Source organism: Myotis daubentonii, chromosome 5 (genome assembly GCF_963259705.1).
Source record: "Myotis daubentonii chromosome 5, mMyoDau2.1, whole genome shotgun sequence".
Taxonomy (NCBI): Eukaryota; Metazoa; Chordata; class Mammalia; order Chiroptera; family Vespertilionidae; genus Myotis; species Myotis daubentonii.
Genome location: NC_081844.1, coordinates 8,136,943 through 8,155,940, shown reverse-complemented (window position 1 = coordinate 8,155,940; position 18,998 = coordinate 8,136,943). Strand labels below are relative to the sequence as shown.

At 43.2% G+C, this 18,998-nt stretch overlaps 1 protein-coding gene across 1 annotated transcript in view; it reads right to left on the bottom strand.

The window, feature by feature from the left end:
* Nucleotides 1-4,279: 4,279 nt before the first annotated feature.
* The window catches only part of NLRP3 (NLR family pyrin domain containing 3), a 56,847-nt gene continuing 42,128 nt past the window's right edge, over nt 4,280-18,998 (bottom strand). The window contains exons 7-9 of the mRNA XM_059695129.1: nt 9,066-9,236; nt 8,376-8,546; nt 4,280-4,793 (exon numbers count right to left, since the gene is read on the bottom strand). Coding sequence (XP_059551112.1) covers nt 4,694-4,793; nt 8,376-8,546; nt 9,066-9,236 — 442 coding nt within the window. The 3' untranslated portion in view covers nt 4,280-4,693. The remainder of the gene's footprint in view (nt 4,794-8,375; nt 8,547-9,065; nt 9,237-18,998) is intronic.

Sequence of the window (18,998 nt, the reverse complement as noted above, 5' to 3'; positions counted from 1 at the left end):
AATGACCAAGATGTGCACTAGGGTCTGCTTTACCTAGCCCTCATCCCAGGATTAGTCAGGCAAAGATCCAAAACCTCCAGAGCTCTTCCTCTGCCTGCAGTCTGATTGTCATTAGCCTTGATTAGCCTCAGGCTATTGACCACAGGGTGGGGTGAGAGTCTTCTAACAGGCTGGAGCAACTCCTTCCCCCCCCCCCCCCCCACACACACACACACAAGCTTGCTGGAGCAAAAAAATTGCCTGAATAGCAAAGTTCCACCACCAGAGAGAGTTCATCTGCAGCATGAAGGAATGACTCAACACAGTAAACCTGGGTGTCTGCCCTCCAAGTTCAATCCCCAAAGCCCCCAATCCTGGTTTCTGCTCATTTAGCTACAGTCCACTCTGCCCTACCTCTGCTGGAGCCCAAGGTGAGTGGCTGCACACAAAATTTTGTGATTGTGTCTGCATTTCCAGCAGTCTTTCCATGGCAGATAGCAATCTTGCTTTTCACAGCCAGATGTTATATGGGCACTTTTTTTTAGTCTGGTACTCTGGACTGGGGAACCCAGCTTGGGGTTTAGACTCAGAGTTTTCAGTGGGAACCTCCCACAGCTGAGATAGCCCTATGGATCTTCAGCTGCTGTCTATGGGAGCCCAACCAGCACTTTCACACCTTAGACAAGTCTCTAGGTCAGGGGTGGGCAACCCCTGGCACGCGTGCCAAACATGGCATGCCAGTAACTTTTGCTGTCACACGAAACCCTCTCTTATAATCTTCCATTTACAATTGTGAATCTTTGTTCTCAGTGATGAATTCTGTTAAGTCTCACAATAGGAGTAGCCTGACGGATGAAAGTAGTAGCTCGTACAGTCTCTGAAGGTCACGAAATATAAACTTGATGTAAAATCTCTGTCATCCGTGATGCAGCAGCAAAAATCCCACTGATAATATCAAACGGAGTCATAAAGGTTTCTGTCGGACTATCAGTGTACATGTATACATTAAAGAATAAATGTATTTTTAATCATCATATACTGTGTTTTTGTCACTTGAATGAATTTTATTATTTCTTCAAGGTTCTTCACATATGTACACCTTAAGAGATATCAAGTAGGCATAACATGTTCTCAAAAAATTAGGGTTGGCACACAGAAGAATTTTGAGCCAGGGATTTTCCTGGTGTTGGCACGCACTCACAAAAAGGTTGCCCACCCCTGGTTGCAAAAAGGTTGCCCTCCACTTTCCATTCTTGGGTAACAGGGTTCTGTCCAACTAGTCTTCAGTTAAATTTTCTGGGCAGTTCTTCTTTATTTTAATTGTATTTCCAGTTTGGTCCTGGGAGAGTGTCAGTGTACCTTCCACTTACTCCACCACCATTTTGGAATCCCTGATATCTAAGTGTTTTTAACTCATTTCATCTTCCATGTCAAGGTGTTTGTACCAAGGAGGCAGTCTGCAATAGATCACTTTGAGGAGATACAAAAACCGATATCTTGTTCAAAGTTACTTAAAGTGCTGGCCCTAGACAAGATTAAGTGTTTGCACCTGACTATAAATCACATATAGCTTCCTTTATAGAGAGAGTCTTACCATGGAAAAAAAAGTCAGCTTATCTAAAAAGCATACTTGATAATGTCATTGACTAACAATTTTGCCAAGTTCCTTATATCAACAGTCCATAGGCCACACTTTGGGTAGCAGAGGTCTGGATGGCTCATTTGACAGAGGAAGTAGTATTTCCATCCTGAATAATTCTATGTGGTTCAGAGTTGCCCCTTGTATAGAGAAGCAATTATCAATATTTATTAAAGACTAGTGGCCCGGTGCACAAAAATTTGTGCACTCAGGGACTGGGGGGAGTGTCCCTCAGCCCGGCCTGCACCCTCTCCAATCTGGGACCCCTGGAAGGATGTCCGACTGCTGGTTTACAGGGATCAGGCCTAAACTGGCAGTCGGACATCCCTCTCACAATCTGGGACTTCTGGCTCCTAACCACTCACCTGCCTGCCTCCCTGATTGCCCCTAACCACTCTGCCTGCCAGCCTGCTTGCCCCCAACTTCCCCCCGCCACCAGACTACTTGCCCCCAAATGCCCCCCCCCCCCGCCAGCCTGATCAGCCCCAACTTCCCCCTGTACCAGTGTGCTCACCCCAACTACCCCCCTGCCGGCCTGCTTGCCCCTAACTGCCCCCACCCCCTGCTGGCCTGCTTGCCCCCAACTGTCCCCCTGCTGGCCTGCTCACTCCAAGTGGCTCCATATTCTATTCTATTTGTGTCCTTTCCACTCCTAAGTTAATGCCGTGTCCTTAATATGTGGTTATGAGATGCCTTTGTGACTGAGCTAGGAAACCTTTCACATTTCTCTTTCCTTTCCTTTCATCTCAGGATAACTGAGCTCTGCGGTTTGTGTGGGACGAAAGGCCCTGGGAATACAATGCTGAGCCCCCTGAACTCATTTTATTCTTTATTGTATTATTTGATGCTTGGGGCTGAATTAAACATGAAAACAGAAGAAAATATACCCTTAGATATAGAATCTGAGTCATTACCCGGAGATTTCTGTGGTAGTTAACACTGAGGCATGAGACACCTGTGTTTATTGGTCAATTTCCTCAACTATGGAACGAAGGTTGATCCTGCCCCTCGGATCCTATGGAGGTTGGATATGATGCATTCAGAGGGATTAACTGGCAGCTCTGAGAATAAGATCAGAAATCCACAGACACTTGTTTCCTTTACCCAGACAGAGTTAGAAAAACACAACTCCTTTTATCATAACAGCAGCAAGGGCCATGCCTGTGGGAGGAGGAGCAGGGAACCAGGGCTTCTCCCTTGCTCCTTCCCTGCCCTCCCTCCCTCCATCCCTGCACTGGTCCAGCTGCTATGCTATGGTGGAACCCCTCAACTCAGGCTCTCGCCCTGCCCATGTCACAGAAAGGAGCATGCGCACTTCTTGCAGACACAGAAGCAGCTGTGGAGTAGGGAGGTGGTGGTTATACCCCTGAGCAGGTACTGAAGTCCTTGTTGAAGTCTCCACTCCAGAGCCTGCAAGTCCTGGGAGGCTGCACAGTGTAGGCGCCACATTTCTTTCAGCAGAAACTGAAGATTGATAGGAGTCTGCCAGCTGAGGGGAAAGGACCAGGAGGTCTGCCTGTGCCCATTCCCAATGCACAGTCCTGCTTTGCTGGTGGAGCCTCCTGAGCCCAACTCCCATGGCCTGGGCGCACAGGGGGGGGCAGGGCCAACGCCATCGCCATGTTTCCTCTGAGCCCCACAGATGGCTGGGGCTGCACTCAGGAAGGGCTGAACACAGAGCGGGCTGCACACGGGGCAGTGACCCCGCCTTCGCCGCTTTCCTCCTGAGCTCTGCGCCGATGGCCTGGCCGCACATGGAGCGGGCTACACACGGGGCGGGGGCCCCTGCCATGCCCTCGTTCAGCCTGAGCTGCCTGTCAATGGCCTGGCCGCACACGGAGCGGGTCCGCCTGATCTCCCCGCGGATGGCCTGGCAGGGATCCGGCTGCACACGGGGCGGGGCCACTGCCATCCCCATGTTCCGCCTGATCTCTGCACCAATGGCCTGGCGGCACAGGGGGCAGGGCCCCACCATCGCCTTCTTCCTTTGAGCCCCAGGGCCACTTTTGCCTTGCCACCCGGCTCTTAGCTGCCACTTTGGTTTCCGATCACCGTGTGGCAGGTGGCTTCTTCCCCTTTCACCTCCCAGCATTGCGCCTGCATATGCAAATTAACCGCCATCTTTGTTGGCAGTTAATTTGCATATCGCCCTGATTAGCCAATGGGAAGGGTAGCAGTCATACTCCAATTACCATGTTTCTCTTTTATTAGATTAGATTTAATGCTATGTAAAGTGTGGTAGATTAAGTGCTCTTGGTATGAAATAAGTCCCAGATGATTTCTTATAATTAAAGGCAAAACACATTTTTTACATTCTATTTATGAGTATAGGATTCATCTACTCTTAAAACTTTAAATGATTTTCAACCTCCTCTCCAACCAGAGCTGGCATTTCAATCTTCAGAGATTGTGTGAAGCGATTTTCTTTTACATTCATTACAATTGAATCATTTGGCAAAGAGATTTTTTAAAATACATAAAGCAATTTATCTTTTGTTGTTTAGATAAGTAAGTAAAAAGATCTCTAGGCACCCCATTTTAAAATTAAAGAAAGAAAGCAGTTTAACTCAATAAATACAACCATTTCTATATTTTATGAATTTTCAACCAAATACAATAAACATGAATTTTTTATTAGAAAATATCACTGTTACAAAAAATAAATAAGTTGCTGCCACAAAATTAAAACATAATATATAGTTGGCTCATTCTGTTATGGTCAGTTGAGAGAAAGATGACAAAAGTGAAAAGAACAAAAAAAGGAAAGAGATTTAGAAAGAGGACGAAAAGACAGAAAAAATGGTTTAGTAATGAGTTAGTTATATAAAGTCACCAAGAGGAACACATCCTCTGACTAAAATGCTATGATGAGAACCATAGTATATGAATGATTTCATTGTCCCAAGGGTAAAGGAGATGCTCACATTCTCTCTGTAAAGGCACTACTGGCAAACTTTGCTCTCCCACACGGAACCAAAAGACCCGAGGAGCAGTGGTCTTAACCATGCTGGAGGAGTGCTTACTCATACTTGTCCACACATGGATGGCTGGAATCTGGCAGCACTGCCTCCATCACTACTGAGAAGGTTCAAAGACAATGGTCAAATCGGGCTTTTCTTCTTGAAGTGTTTTTAACGCGCAGATTGTATCATAATTAAAATACATTTTACACAACCTATAAAAGCAAACAGAGAGCCTTGAGTTATGCTCTTCAAATGAACACTCAGAATTTTTGGCCTTAAAATATATCACCTCACTTTCCTTATTCTCACACACTTCTAAGCTCTCCAGTTCTGCACTTCATACCTAACATAGTTTATGTTATATTTGTAACCTTAAAGTTTGAAAATGTTTAAACATATAATAAACATAAAGAGAATAGTATAATAAATTCCCATGTAGCCGTTCAGCAGGTTTGACAATTAATAGCTCATGGTCAGTCTTGTTTCAATTAAACACAGCATGTCACACATGTATAAATATTTCATGCTATAACACTAACTGAAGAAGATTTTTAAAAACATAATATAATGCCATTATTACAGTTTAAAAAGTTAACAATAATTCCTTAATATTAACATATGCCTAATATGTTTAAATTTCCTCAACTGTCTGATAATTTTTACATTATGTTTATTTAATCAAAAGCCATATAAAGTCCACATTGCAATTGCTTGGTAGGCCTCTCATTTCTTCTTTGACTTGAATTCTTTCTCCTCTTTTCCTTGTCACTCAAATGAGAAATCATACCATTTGTCCTGCATCATTTTTAAGAATCTTGATTTGATTGTGTTGTGAATTGAATGTATATGTTCCTCCAAAATTTGTATGTTGAAGCCCTAACCCTCAGTGTTATGGTATTTGGATATGATGCCTTTAGAATCTAATTAGGGTTAGATGAGTTCACTGGGATAGGTCCTCACAATAGGATTAGTGTTCTTATAGGAAGAGCTACCAGAGTGTTCTCTCTCTCTGTCATGTGATGACAGCACAAGAGTGCCATCTGACAGCTCAGAAGAGAGCTTTCACCAGAAACTGAATCAGCAGATCTTGGACTTTCCTTCCTCTAGAACTGTGAGAAATAAATGTCTGTTCTTTAAGGCACCCAATCTATGCTATTTTTTCTTTTATGGCAGCCAAGCTGACAAGAGAGGTTGAGTGCATCTATAGACTCTCAAGTCTGTTTTGAGCCTGTCCTTTGTCCCAGAATGCCCTTCAGAACTTGCTCAGTGATCCCACATACAGCAATGTCCCAGCTCATCCTGACCAATTTCTTCTTTTGTTCCTCTATTTTCTTAGCTCTGAGAATTTTGGCTTTTCCTGTGTTGGCACAAGGATGCAATGCTGATTCAAACTTTTATTTATTCAAACCTGCATTCCAGTTCAATTCTCAGCCTTGAGGTAATAGAAAAGGGCAGAAGTCCCTAGCTAATAGAATTCATATTCTTGGGGGAGGGTATCTATACTAATAAAAGCCTAGGTAGCCCTCGCGCCCTCATGTGACACCCTCACATCATCACAAGATGGCCACCCCCACGTCATCACAAGATGGCCACCACAAGATGACCAGAAAGGGAAGGCAGTTGGGGGCAACCAGGCCTGCAGGAGAGAGCAGTTGGGGGTGACCAGGCTGGCAGGGAAGGGCAGTTAGGGGTGACCAGGCCAGCAGGTGAGGGCAGTTGGGGGCCATCGGGCCAGCAGGGGAACAATTAGGTGGCGATCAGGCTGGCAGGTAGACAAGCGGTTAGGAGCCAGCGGTCCCAGATTGTGAGAAAGATGTCTGACTGCCAATGTAGGCCCAATCCCTGCAGAGGTCCCATATTGGAGAGGGAACAGGCCGGGCTGAGGGACGCGCCCCACCCCCCATGCATGAATTTCATGCACCAGGCCTCTAGTAGACAATAAATAAACAAGAAAATAACATATATGATGGTGGTCAACATTATGGAGGGAATATGAAGAGAAGAGGAAATAGCCTGCTGGCCTGATGCTTTCAATAGTATGGAAAGAAACACACAGAGGAAGATCTTTAAGAAGATAATTTAAGGATGTATGAGAACAAGGCATGTGTATATCAAAAAATGAGAGAGTTCCAGGCAGAGGAAACACCAAGTGCAAAATTTCAGAGAATACAGTGTTTAAGTGAAACAGTGTGAAAGGAGCAAAAGGAACAGGGTTAGGAGAAGATGAATTTGCAGAAGCAGCAGGCTGAGATCACAGAGGGTCTTAGGCTCTGCCATGAGTTTATAGCTCTCACTTTGAATATGATAGGCAGTCACTGGAGCATGTTGATAGGAGTGAGTCCTGTTTTAGTTGTACCCTCCATCTTCTATGGTAATCAAAATAAATGCAGAGTAGCCTGGCAGAATGCCACCATAGCAATCCATACAAGAAATGATGGTGGCTTGAACCAAGGTAAGAACCATAAAGCTGGCAAGAGGTGGACAATGAGTGGGCATGCTGTGGAAGCAGAGCTTACAGGACATGCTGATGGAGTGAATATGCATAAGGAAGAAGAAGCATCAATGGTGACATCTGGATGACAGTTACCATTGGTTGAGAGAGGGAAGAAGCAAGTTTCAGACAGAGTGGAATAGCACAGACTTAGATTTAAACATGTGAAATTTGGGAGCCTTATTAGACACCCAAGTGTAAATGTCAGATAAGCATTTGGACATGGTATTCATGGAGACATAAATTGGGGGTATAACACATATGTAGTAAAACCAGAAGACTAAACGATATGAACAAGGGAGAAAATGTAGAGAAGGAAAATTAGGCAATGGGTGAGTCCCAGAGATTCAGCATGTAAAGGTCATAGCAATGAGAAGCAAAAAAGAAGACTGAGCAGAAAAAACCAATAAAGTAGGAGAAAACCCAGAGGAGAGTATGGTGCCTCTAAAGCCAAGTGAGGGAAACATCTTCTTTGGGGGGTATGATCCTCGGGGATGACTGAAGTCTGACACTAACAGGAAGCTCTTACTACAAAAGTAATGAGTATCTCAGTAGTATCCTGGTGATGGAAGGGAGTCAATTGTTTCAATATACTTCATTGGCTGGATTTTATGGTATTTCTCATCTTCATGTTTCTGGATCATGCTCTTCCCATTTATAAATACTCAAAAACAAGATCAACATCATCCCTCTATACTAATACCTTTGCAATAAGGCTGAACCATAGATAGGTCTAGTTCTATTAAGTCCAAGCCCCTGCATAGAAATATAATTCCATTTGGCTGCTTCCATTAGACTGTACATTTCTTTTAGGAATATGGATGGAAAGTGTTTTCATACCCAACTGAACTTTAAATATTCTAAATATCTGAATGAAGTTGAATGTGTAGGTCATGGCTCATCTACCCTATTTTTAAAATATCTTTGCCTTAGCTGGTTTGGCTCAGTGGATAGAGTGTTGGCCTGTGGACCAAAGGATCCCGGGTTTGATTCTGGCTCCTCCCCAGTCCCTAGTTAGGGCTCATGCAGGAGGCAAACAATCAATTTATTTTACATTGATATTTCTCTCTGTTTTTCCCTCTCTCTTCCACTCTCTCTAAAAGATCACTGGAAAAAAATCCTTAGGTAAGGATTAACAACAACAACAACAACAAAAACCAACAACAACAAACATATCTGTAATAACTGGACCAGGCCCAACTTCACCCTAAGTGCAAAAGAACCATCTTGGATTTTGGTAACTGGCCAACTTTTCCTTAGAACTTGGATCCCTGCCCCTCACATGTCTGAGGAGAGCACTTACTGAAGTCTTTTTAGGAGGCAGCCTTGTTGTTTCAGCACTTCACAGAACAGCATGACCCCCAGATCACCCAAGTCATTGTTGCCTAGGTTCAGCTGCCGCAAGCTCTGGTTGGAGGTCAGAAGTGTGGAAAGATCCCAGCAGCAGTGTGAGGAGAGACTGCAATTGTCTAGTCTGCAAGAAAGAGAATGATTCAAAGAAAATATTCCCTTCCCTTCCTCCAGGTCTCCCAGATCTTAGCCTGTAATATTTCAAACAAAGAAAAAGTGCAGGATAAACAAGCTTGGAATAATTATATGTGTCATGACTATTCTTCTCTTCTTTTCAGATAAGAGTATTTTTCCAGTCTATTGGATTATCCAGATCCAATTAGCAATAGCACTTTCTGAATTGATGTTTCCTAAATTCTGTCTCCTCCCAAAATTCTTTAAAATACAAGGGCCATACCACCCCCATTCTTTTGTTGTGGAGAGATTTGTGGTGAAAGGAACTCATCTTTACCTTTATATCATCTAGAAGTAGAATTCTTCCCAGTCCCTTGATTCTGTAATAAGCCAAACCTTCAGAGGACATCACTTCTTAGATACAGATCATCTCATCATCACTTCTCTATACACCCTTCCTCTTACCCACTATGTATTCTGACATCTCAGGTTGTTCCACAATATCACTTTTATAAGCTAAGGCACTTACTCCAACATCTGAAGCTTGCAGTTGGGGTGCAAGAGTCCCTCACACAGTAGCTTCACCCCCATGTCTCCAAGAGCATTACCCCGTAGGTAAAGGTGTGTGAGATTCTGGTTGCCACTGAGCACTGAGGATAGAGCTGGACAACAAACTGATGTAAGGCCTGACTTCACCAACCTGTAGAAGAAATGGGAAGAAAACTCCTCAATGTCCAGCCTTCCTTGGACATTTGCACAACTATCTCACCACAGGAACCTCATCTTATCTGAAGAGCTGCATCCTCCAACATAAAGGCCAGGAGCTAGAATCACAGATATAACCCGAGGAAAGCACAAATCCCTGTTTCTGGCCCCATAAAAGAGACAAATTATGGTCTCAGCAGATATCTTGCTGGGATCAGTGGAAAAGTCAGAGTGAAAATAAACTGAGCCAGATTGACTTCACAGTCCTCCTCCTTCTTACACATATTCCCTCTGGCCATGCATGCTCCTCATAAAGACATCTCAGGCCATCCCACAACATTGCAGAAACCTGCCTTATTTGATTCTTATATCAACCAGGAAAGGTGGCACTGCAACTGTATTACATATTTTTTTTACAGATTAGAAATTTGAGTGTCAGTAAATTATGTGTTTCTCTTAAGGTTCAAGAACAAGTGTATGATGGAGAGGAAACCCAGACTTAAGCCTTCTGGGGTCATCCCCTATCTGTTGCCCCATCTGTCCATGTCACGCTGCACTATAAGGCACTCCTTGGAACATAAAGCCCTAGCCATGCATTATATTCAGTGGAATTAATGTTTTCTTTGTACTACTTTTAGGTCAAGTGAGCTTACTTTCTTACCCAACAAGAACAGGGGCCTCTGAATAGAGAGCTCGATCTCTCCTGCATAGAATTTCAGAGGGTGATATACAGTATATAGGAAGGCACAGATACTAGGCCTTCAACAAGTCCTTGATTAAAGAGCATATCATGCAATCATATTTATTTCTGCTAGAATTCTTAACCATCACATGTTTTTAAGCTCTAAAGAGTCTTAGAATCAGGAAAAATAGAAACACCGAAAGAAGTAATTCAGACAGTGTAGCATGAACAGATGACCTAAAGGAAACGTAAGTACTTACCTCCCCACTGTCTTCACCTTCCCATGAACCAGAATGAAAAAGACAGAGTAAGCGAGATGAAGAGGGGAAACAAAGCCCAAGAGGGACAAGTAGAAACAAGGCAAGTTTCAAGTAGCTTCTGGTACATTTTATCTCTAGTTAAAAATTTCATCTCAGGATCCTCAGTGAATATGCAGAAGGGCTTGCAGGATTGCTGCCTATTATAGACCTAATGTTTGTATCCTCCAAAATTCATGTTAAATTTGTAGCTCCCAATGTGATGGCATTATGAGGTGGAGTCTTTGAGAGATTTGATTAGGTCTTGAGGGTGGAGCCCTCATGATGGGATTAGTGCCCTTATAATAGAGATCCGTGAGCACTTTCACTCCTATGCTACATGATGACACAGTGAGAAGGTGACTGCAAGCCAGTAAGAGTCTTCACCAGGAACCAGATCTATAAGAGCCTTGATCTTGTGCTTCTGGCATCTGTAACTGTGAAAAAATAAATATTTGTTGTTTAAGTCACCAAGTCTATGGTATTTTTTTTTTATTTTTTTTTAGAGAGGGAGACAGGGAGAGGAAAGAGAAACGTTGATGTAAGAGAGATATCAATCGGTTGCTTCCCAATCTGGAATTGAACCTGCAATCTAGATGTGTGCTTGACCAGAAATCAAACCCATGACCTTTTGGTGCATGGATGACACTCTAACCAACTGAGCCACACTGGACAGGGCTATGGTATTTTTGTATCACAGCTCAAACAGTCTAATATGTTGGCAAAGATGAAGAACATGCTAGAAGACTGGAGGCAGACATCAAAAAAGAAAAGAAAAGAATATTTTGAAAGTTATAGAATGGCAAATATTATCAGTATATCCAGAAAAAGACTAGAAGGGATTTGAAACAGATGTTTGAGGAGCACAGTGAAGTGGCAGCAGTCACAATCAGATGGTGATGTTCTGCTAAGAATAAGTCACATCTGAATGATCAAAATGTTAGTAAGCACTGAGACTGAGTGATGGGTGCATATCATGTAACAAAATGCTTAGACAATCAAACAATCAAGACCTACCAACCAATATATTAGTACTAGATTAGAAGAATGTAACTAACATTGTGTATTTTGGTTTCAACCAATCCATTCAACTCAGTGCCACATTTACTGAGCACTGTCAATGTAAAAAACATTCAAACCTATAGAGAATTTTTGTGAGTTTATTTGAGCCAAACTGTCAACAACTGCAGGAAGCAAAATCTCAATGGATTGAGATAATGCTCCAGAGAATGGCAGTTTTGCACCTTATTTTATACATTACAATCAAAAGCGAAGACAAAGTGGGTTACATGAAAGTCATTGGTGATAAATTAGGGAAGTGGGAGAAAGCAAAGTGAGAGGGGAGAGGAGAAACCTCTAGGATTGGATGAAAAGTAAAATTATAGACACATACACCTTTTACATAGGTGGGTATAGGATAGTTAGCAGTTAACTATTAACATAATAAAAATAACATGAGAGGATTTATGGTCTGCCCTGGTGCATTGGTTATCTGAGGGGTCTAGGAAAAGGGGAGTTACCCTGACAAACCAAAGGAATGCTATCTTAGATGCAAAAGATAATGAGATAGGCTTAGTTAAGCTTGGCTCAGTGGCTGAGCATTGACCTATGAACTGTGATGGCACAGTTCAATGCCAGGTCAGGACATATGCCTGGGTTGAAGGCTCAATCCCCAGTGTGGGGTGTTCAGGAGACAGCCAATCAATTATTCTCTCTTATCATTGATGTTTCTATCTCTCTCTCCCTCTCCCTTCCTCTCTGAAATCAATAAAAAATATATATTTTTAAAAGATAAAGGCTGACTTTTGTCAGGGAAGATTCTAGACTAGGACATGACTACCTGCTATAACTGCTTTCAGTTAAAAAGTTAATTGCAGATCATCCTTTGTGGTGACTTTACGTCTCTGAGTTTGTAAGGCCACCACACAGGCCTTTCCTGAGCTTGTCAGGTTAGCATATGGCCCCTTTTCATCCACAGCACAGATATCTTGTCATCTACCATATTAAGTTAAATCATTGTGTGTGTTTTAATTTTAATAATGATATATCTTGGTGTCACAAAAATGACTCACAAAGAAAACTGAAGAAGATTTTTACATTTGTTGAATATTTACTATGTACTTGGCTGTGATGATGACTTAACAAGATTATCTCATTGAATTATTACTAAACCAAGTCACAGGTGTTGTTTTTATCTGTATTTTTAAATGGAGAAAAAACAGAAGCTGAAAGTACTTAAAGAATAAGATAGAGATTCCTAGAAGGATGGTGGTGGTGGAAGAGTAAGGGTAACCCTCCAAGCAAAAGGAAAATAGTATGCAGGGGTGAGGAAGGATGGAAGAGCAGGCCAGGCTCTTAGAACTAAAAATGAATCCAATATAACTCAAAATAGAACTAAAAATGAATCCAATATAACTCAAAATAGAATGGAAGGTGTGATAGGCAAGGGGGCAGAAGCAACAATCTAGAGGTGGTCAAGGTAAGGTGTGCCAAGGTAAGATATACCAACTTTACTCTGACTTCAAAAAAGAACTTTTGAAGGTACTTTAAGCAATAACTCAATGTTATGAAATTTTCATTTGAAAGCGCCCTCTGTTGTTATGTAAAAGATAGATAAGAGGTAGGGGGAACTGAAAGTGTTTTTAAAAATTAGAATTGTTCTCTCTTTACTGGCTAATCAGCCTCCTGGAAAGTCCCACTATTAAAAAAGGCAGTAAGTAGTGGGAAAGAACAGGACAAAGGGTAGGGTGGGGAGTGAGTTACAAAAGTAAAAGAATCTTGTAAAAGCTCAATGTATGAGGTATAATATTGAGGTAAAGAGACAGTGGCCTAAAGTTCAAGAATAGAAAATTTGACTATATCTAACAAAATATAAAGATGCATAAAGTTGTATATATAAATATGATTTTGTTAGGAACAAAAATAGAATACTGGGACTAGCTATAGTTATAAGAAATATTAATCATGCTCTGTTAACTGAGATTGCCTTATTCTGATTAAAGAAAGTACATTCTAATCTGACTGGGAGTTGTACGATCCTGGGTCCTGGGAGTCAACTTTGGACCTGCCAGTCAATCTTGGACCTGGGAGTCAACTTTGGAATGTGTCCATTCTCATTCAAGAAGTGCCTAGTATCATGGAAAGATTAACAACCTTGTTGTCTAAACAATGGAGTTCCACCCCAGCCTGCATTGCCTACTTCCCCATGCCTGTAATTCCTACTTCCCCATGTAATCTTTATCCTACCCAATATAAGTAGCTGGCTTATGGCGGGGGATGAGGGGGTAGAGAGCAGATTTTTGTGGGTGACCTATTGCTCTCTCATACTGCCAGCAGTATTGGAATAAATGCTCATATATGATTCAACCCTGTCTCTGATGAATTGGCTCAAGTAGTGACAGGCAGCCCAGACTCATTGATTGTCCAGTTTCACTTTTGTCAGAGTTCTTTGTAATAGTGAAAAAGTAGAAACGAATCCAAAGTTTCATCTTTCAATGAGTAGCTAAATAAATTGCTATAATACATACTATGAAATGTTATGTCCAAATCTGTAGATCTGAACATTCAAACATAGTATTGTATTCATAATAAATTTAAAAGTCATATCATAGGAAAGCATTCACATTATGATTCCAGTTTTGACAGAGAAATAGAATGTTATGGGTTGAATTGTGCCCCCCCCCCCAAAAAAAACTTCATATCTTAAATTCCTAGTCCCCAGTACTTCAGAATGTGACTTTATTTAGAAATAGGGTCACTGAAGATGTAATTAGTTATGATGAAGTCATATCCAATATGAATGATGTTTATATAAAAAGGGAAAATTTGGACACAAAGAAAGACAAACATCATGTAGAGATGAAGGCTCGGACTGAGGTGATGCATCTACAAGCCAAGGAATGCTAAAGATCACCAGAAAACCACCAAGAGCTGGAAGCAAAGCAAGAAGCAGATTTTTTCATACCAGCCTCAGAAGGAACCAATGCTGCCAACATCTTGGACTTTTAGTCTTCACTACTGAAAGACAATAAATTTCAGTTGAGAACATTCTATACAACAATGGCAAAGTATACATTTTCCACAAGGTCACATGAAACATTTGCTGCAGTAGGTAAGTTAGGGCACATGAAAAGTTTTAGAAAATTCAAGAAAACTTGAAATCATACCGTGTATCCTCCCTGACTACAATGGTATGAAACTAGAAACCAATAACATAAAGAAAATGGAAAAATTCAAGAATACAAGAAAATTAAACAACACTCTCCTGAATAACCAATTGGTCAAAGAAGACATTACAGGAAAAATAAAATAGTATCTTGAAACAAACAAAAAATTAAAACACTATATGCCAAGAGACTAAAAAATGGCAGAGGAGTAAGTGGATGCTACACTGACACACTCCCAGGACCTAACTGGAATTACAACTAAAATACAGAAAAAAACATCCTGAATAATGAACTGAGGACTAGCTGGAGATAACCTTGATAACCAAGGATGTAAAGTGAAGATCAAATAGAGACTAGTATGAAGTGTGGGGGCCTTAAAGGGCTGGCTGGGCTCCCACAGAGAAGAATTAAAGTTCCAGAGGTATATCTCAGCTGTGGGAGGTTCCCAGCCCAGGGAACCAGAACTGAGAAAGATAACTATATAACATCTGGCTGTGAGAAGCAGTAGGGTTGCTGTCTGCCAGCCAGAGATTGCTGGAAATGCAGACTCAATCTTAAAGGGCTAGTGCACAAAATTTTATGTGTAACCACTCACCTTGGGCTCTGGCAGAGTGGACTGGAGCTATGTAAACAGAAGCCAGGGTTGAGAGCTCTGGGGTTAGATCTCAGAAGGAAACCACCCAGTTTCCTGTGCTGAGTCATTTGCTCGCACTGCAGAGGACGTATTTCTCTGGTGGATCTATGCTATCCAGGGAATTTTTGCCTGCAAGGGAAGGCAGTTGCCCCACCCTATTGGAAAACCTCTTGCACTACCTAGGGGAGTTTCTGAGGCCCATTAACAGACTAAGAATAACAATCAGCCTGCAGGCAGAAGCAATTGCCCAACCCTGTTGAAAAACCTTTCAACCCACTCTGTGGTCAATAGCCTGAGGCTATTCAAGACTGAATAAAATGAGACATCAGGCAGAGGTGGACCTCTGGAGGCTTTGAGTCTTTGCCTGATCTAATTCTGGGCCTGGGGCTAGGAAAAGCACACTTTGATGCACATCTTAGTGCTTTCCAAAGACACCCAGCCCCAGCAGAGGGAGCCACAAGCTGCAGATTGCTGATAGCTCTAAACATGGTACACAAGGCCAGTCAGAAACAGCATCTGACACTGTTCTGCACTAGAGAATGGGAGGCATAGCACATCTATCTAATACATAGTCACAAATCCAAAGAGGAGCCCAAAAGGGGAGACAAAAAACAACTCCCAAATGAAAGAACAAGAGAATTCTCCAGAAGAAGAGCTAAATGAAATGGAGATAAGAAATTTATCAGACATAGAGTTCAGAATAATGATGGCAAAAATTCTTAACAGCATGAGAAAAGATATAGTAACTATGAAGGATGACATAGAACTATATAAAGAACAGTGAAAGAAATAGCAGATTAAGGAAAGCCGAGGATTGGATCAGTGAACTAGAACACAGGGTCGAAAAATCACTCAATCAGAGAACTAAAAAACAACAACAAACAATTAAAAAACAGGAGAACAACTTAAGGTAGCTGTGGGGCAACATGAAACATATCAATATTTGCATAAGAGGTGTGCCGAAAGGGGAAGAAAGTGAGCAAGGGATAGAGAATGTGTTTGAATAAATAATGGCAGAAAACTTCCCTATCCTGGTGAAGGAAAAAGTAACACAAGTTCAGGAGGCACAGAGAACCCCAAGAAAAAAAGGCCCAAATAGGCCCACACCCAAACACATCATAATTAAAATGACAAAAATTAAAGACAAACAGAGAATCTTAAAGGCAGGGAGAGAAAAGCAATTGGTTACCTACAAAGAAGCTCTCATATGGCTGTCATTTTTCATCAGCCCAGAAGGGAATTGCATGAAGTGTTCAAGGTAATGAAAAGCAAGGATCTGAAACCAATATTACTATATACAACAAAGTTATCATTCAAAATAGAGGTGAAATAATTTTTTTTTAAAAGGCTAAAGGAGTTTGTCACCATTACACCAGCACTGAAAGAAATGCTAAAGGGGCTGCTGTAATGAGAAGAAGAAACACAGAGAGAAACAAATGGAACTATCTACACTAACAAAAGAGAAAGATGCAAATTAATCATCACTCCACCACTCCACTACACCCACCAGCAAATCAGGAGCAAGTTTGCAAATTAACCCAACTAAGATGGCATTGGCCATGGAGCTGGAGTGAGCAGGAGGCTTGGGTTGCCCCCGGAAATGGAGGAAGCCAATCTTCCTGCCTGCCCTGGCCGGCCCTGGGCTCAGCTCAAAGCTACAAAGTTTCAATTATAGAAGATAAATAAATCCCAGACACCTGCTTCCAGCCCACCCTGGCCTCCGCTCAAGGAGGCACTGAAAAAAAAAGGGAGAGGCTGGGAGCTTGGGTTGCCAGGGGACGTGGCCAGCCTGAAAACTGCCATCGATCCCTCACCCAGGCTGGCCAGGCACCCCAGTGGGGAGCCCCACCCTGAAAGGGTGTAGCCAACCTGAAAACGGACCTCAGTCCCTCACCCAGGCTGGCCAGGCACCCCAGCTAGACTGACACCCTAATCTGGGACACCCTTCAGGGCAAACCAGCTGGCCCCCACCCAGGCACCAGGCCTCTATCCTATATAAAAAAAATGGTAATATGCAAATTCACCCTAATAGCAGAATGACTGGGAATGACTGGTCACTATGACACACTGACCACCAGGGGCCAGGTACTGCCCCCTGGTAGTCAGTGCATTCCCACAGGGGGAGTTCTGCTCAGCCACAAGCCAGGCTGATGGCTGTCAGCACAGCGGTGGTGGTGGGAGCCTCTCCTGCCTCCTCAGCAGTGCTAAGGATGTCTGACTACAGCTTAGGCCTGCTCACTGCTGGCAAGTGGACATCTCCCGAGGGGTCCCAGACTGCGAGAGGGCACAGGCCAGGCTGAGGGACCCCCCCACTCGAGTGCACAAATTTTATGCACCAGGCCTCTAGTACAACAATAAAACACAACAGAAAACTCAGAAATCAACCCACTCTCATATGGTAAATTAATATTTGACAAAAATTATTAGCAAAAACATACAATAGAGCAAAGACAACCTCTTCAATAAATGATGTTGGTAAAATTGGACAAGTACATGTAAAAAAGTGAAACTAGACCACCTTCTTACACTGTTACAAATATAAACTCAAAATGGATTAAAAACTTAAATGTTAGACTCAAAACCATAAAAATCCTAGAAGGAAGCATAGGCAGTAAAATCTCAGACATCTCTCATAGCAATATTTTTGCTGATATATCTCCTCAGACAAAGGAAACAAAGGTAAAAATAAATAAATGGGATTACATCAAACTAAAAAGCTTTTGCACAGCAAAAGAAACCAACAAAGTGAAAATGGAACCCACTGTATGGGAGAATATATTGGCCAATCATACATCTGATAAGGGGTTAATTTCCAAATCCTATCTAATAAAAGAAAAACATGGTAATTAGCCATACATCCGCTACCCTTCCCATTGGCTAATCAGGGCAATATGCAAATTAACTGCCAGCCAAGACGGCGGCCAGAAGCCAGGCAGCTGGAAGCGAACATGAGGCTTGCTTGCTTCAGTGACGGAGGACTCCAACGTTTCCCTCCTGCCACTGCCGGCCTCTGAGCTTGTAGTTTGAAACATTGTTACAAATATAGAAGCTAAACAAAACCCCAGAAACCTGCTTTCAGCGAGCCGGGATCTCAGAGCTGGAGTTGAAACAGTGTTTCGATTATAGAACCCAAACAAACCAGATACCTGCTTTCAGCAGCGGAGGCCTAAGAGCTGGAGCCTCAGAGCTAAAGCTGGCCCAGAATAAAAAAAAGAAAGAAAAAAGGAGCGATTGGGAGCTTCAGTCACCCACCAGCTTGAAAACAGCCCTCAGCCCCTCACCCAGACTGGCCAGGCACCCCAGTGGGGACCCCCACCCTGAAGGGTGTGGGACCAGCTGCAAACAGCCATCATCCCCTCATCCAGGCTAGCCAGGCACCTCAGTGGGGACCCCCACCTGATCCAGGACACCCTTCAGGGCACACCAGCCGGCCCCCACCCGTGCACCAGACCTCTATCCTATATAGTAAAAGAGTAATATGCCTCCCAGCACCGGGATCAGCGGAGCCACGAGGCCTCCTGGCACTGGGATCAGCGTGACAGGGGGCAGTGCCCAAACCCCCTGATCGCCCTGCGGCTCTGTGTGTGACAAGGGGCAGGGCCACAACCTCCCTATCCGCCCTGCTTTGTTCATGACAGGGGAAGATGCCCCAACCCCCTGATCAGCCCTGCTCTGTGCCTGATAGGGGGGAACTCCCCAACCTTCTGATCGCCCTGCGGCTCTGTGTGTAACAGGCTGCAGTGCCCCAACCCCCTGATCGGCCCTGCTCTGTGTGTGACAGTGTGCGGCGCCCCAACCCGCCCCCCCCACCAGGGGCCCTGCTCTGTGTGTGACGGGGTAGAGCCATAACCTCCCCATCGGCCCTGCCCTGAGTGTGACAGTGGCGGCGCCCCAACCCGCTGATCGGCCCTGCTCTGTGGGTGATAGAGGGTGGCACCCCAACCACCCCCCATGGGCCCTGCTCTGTGTGTGATGGGGT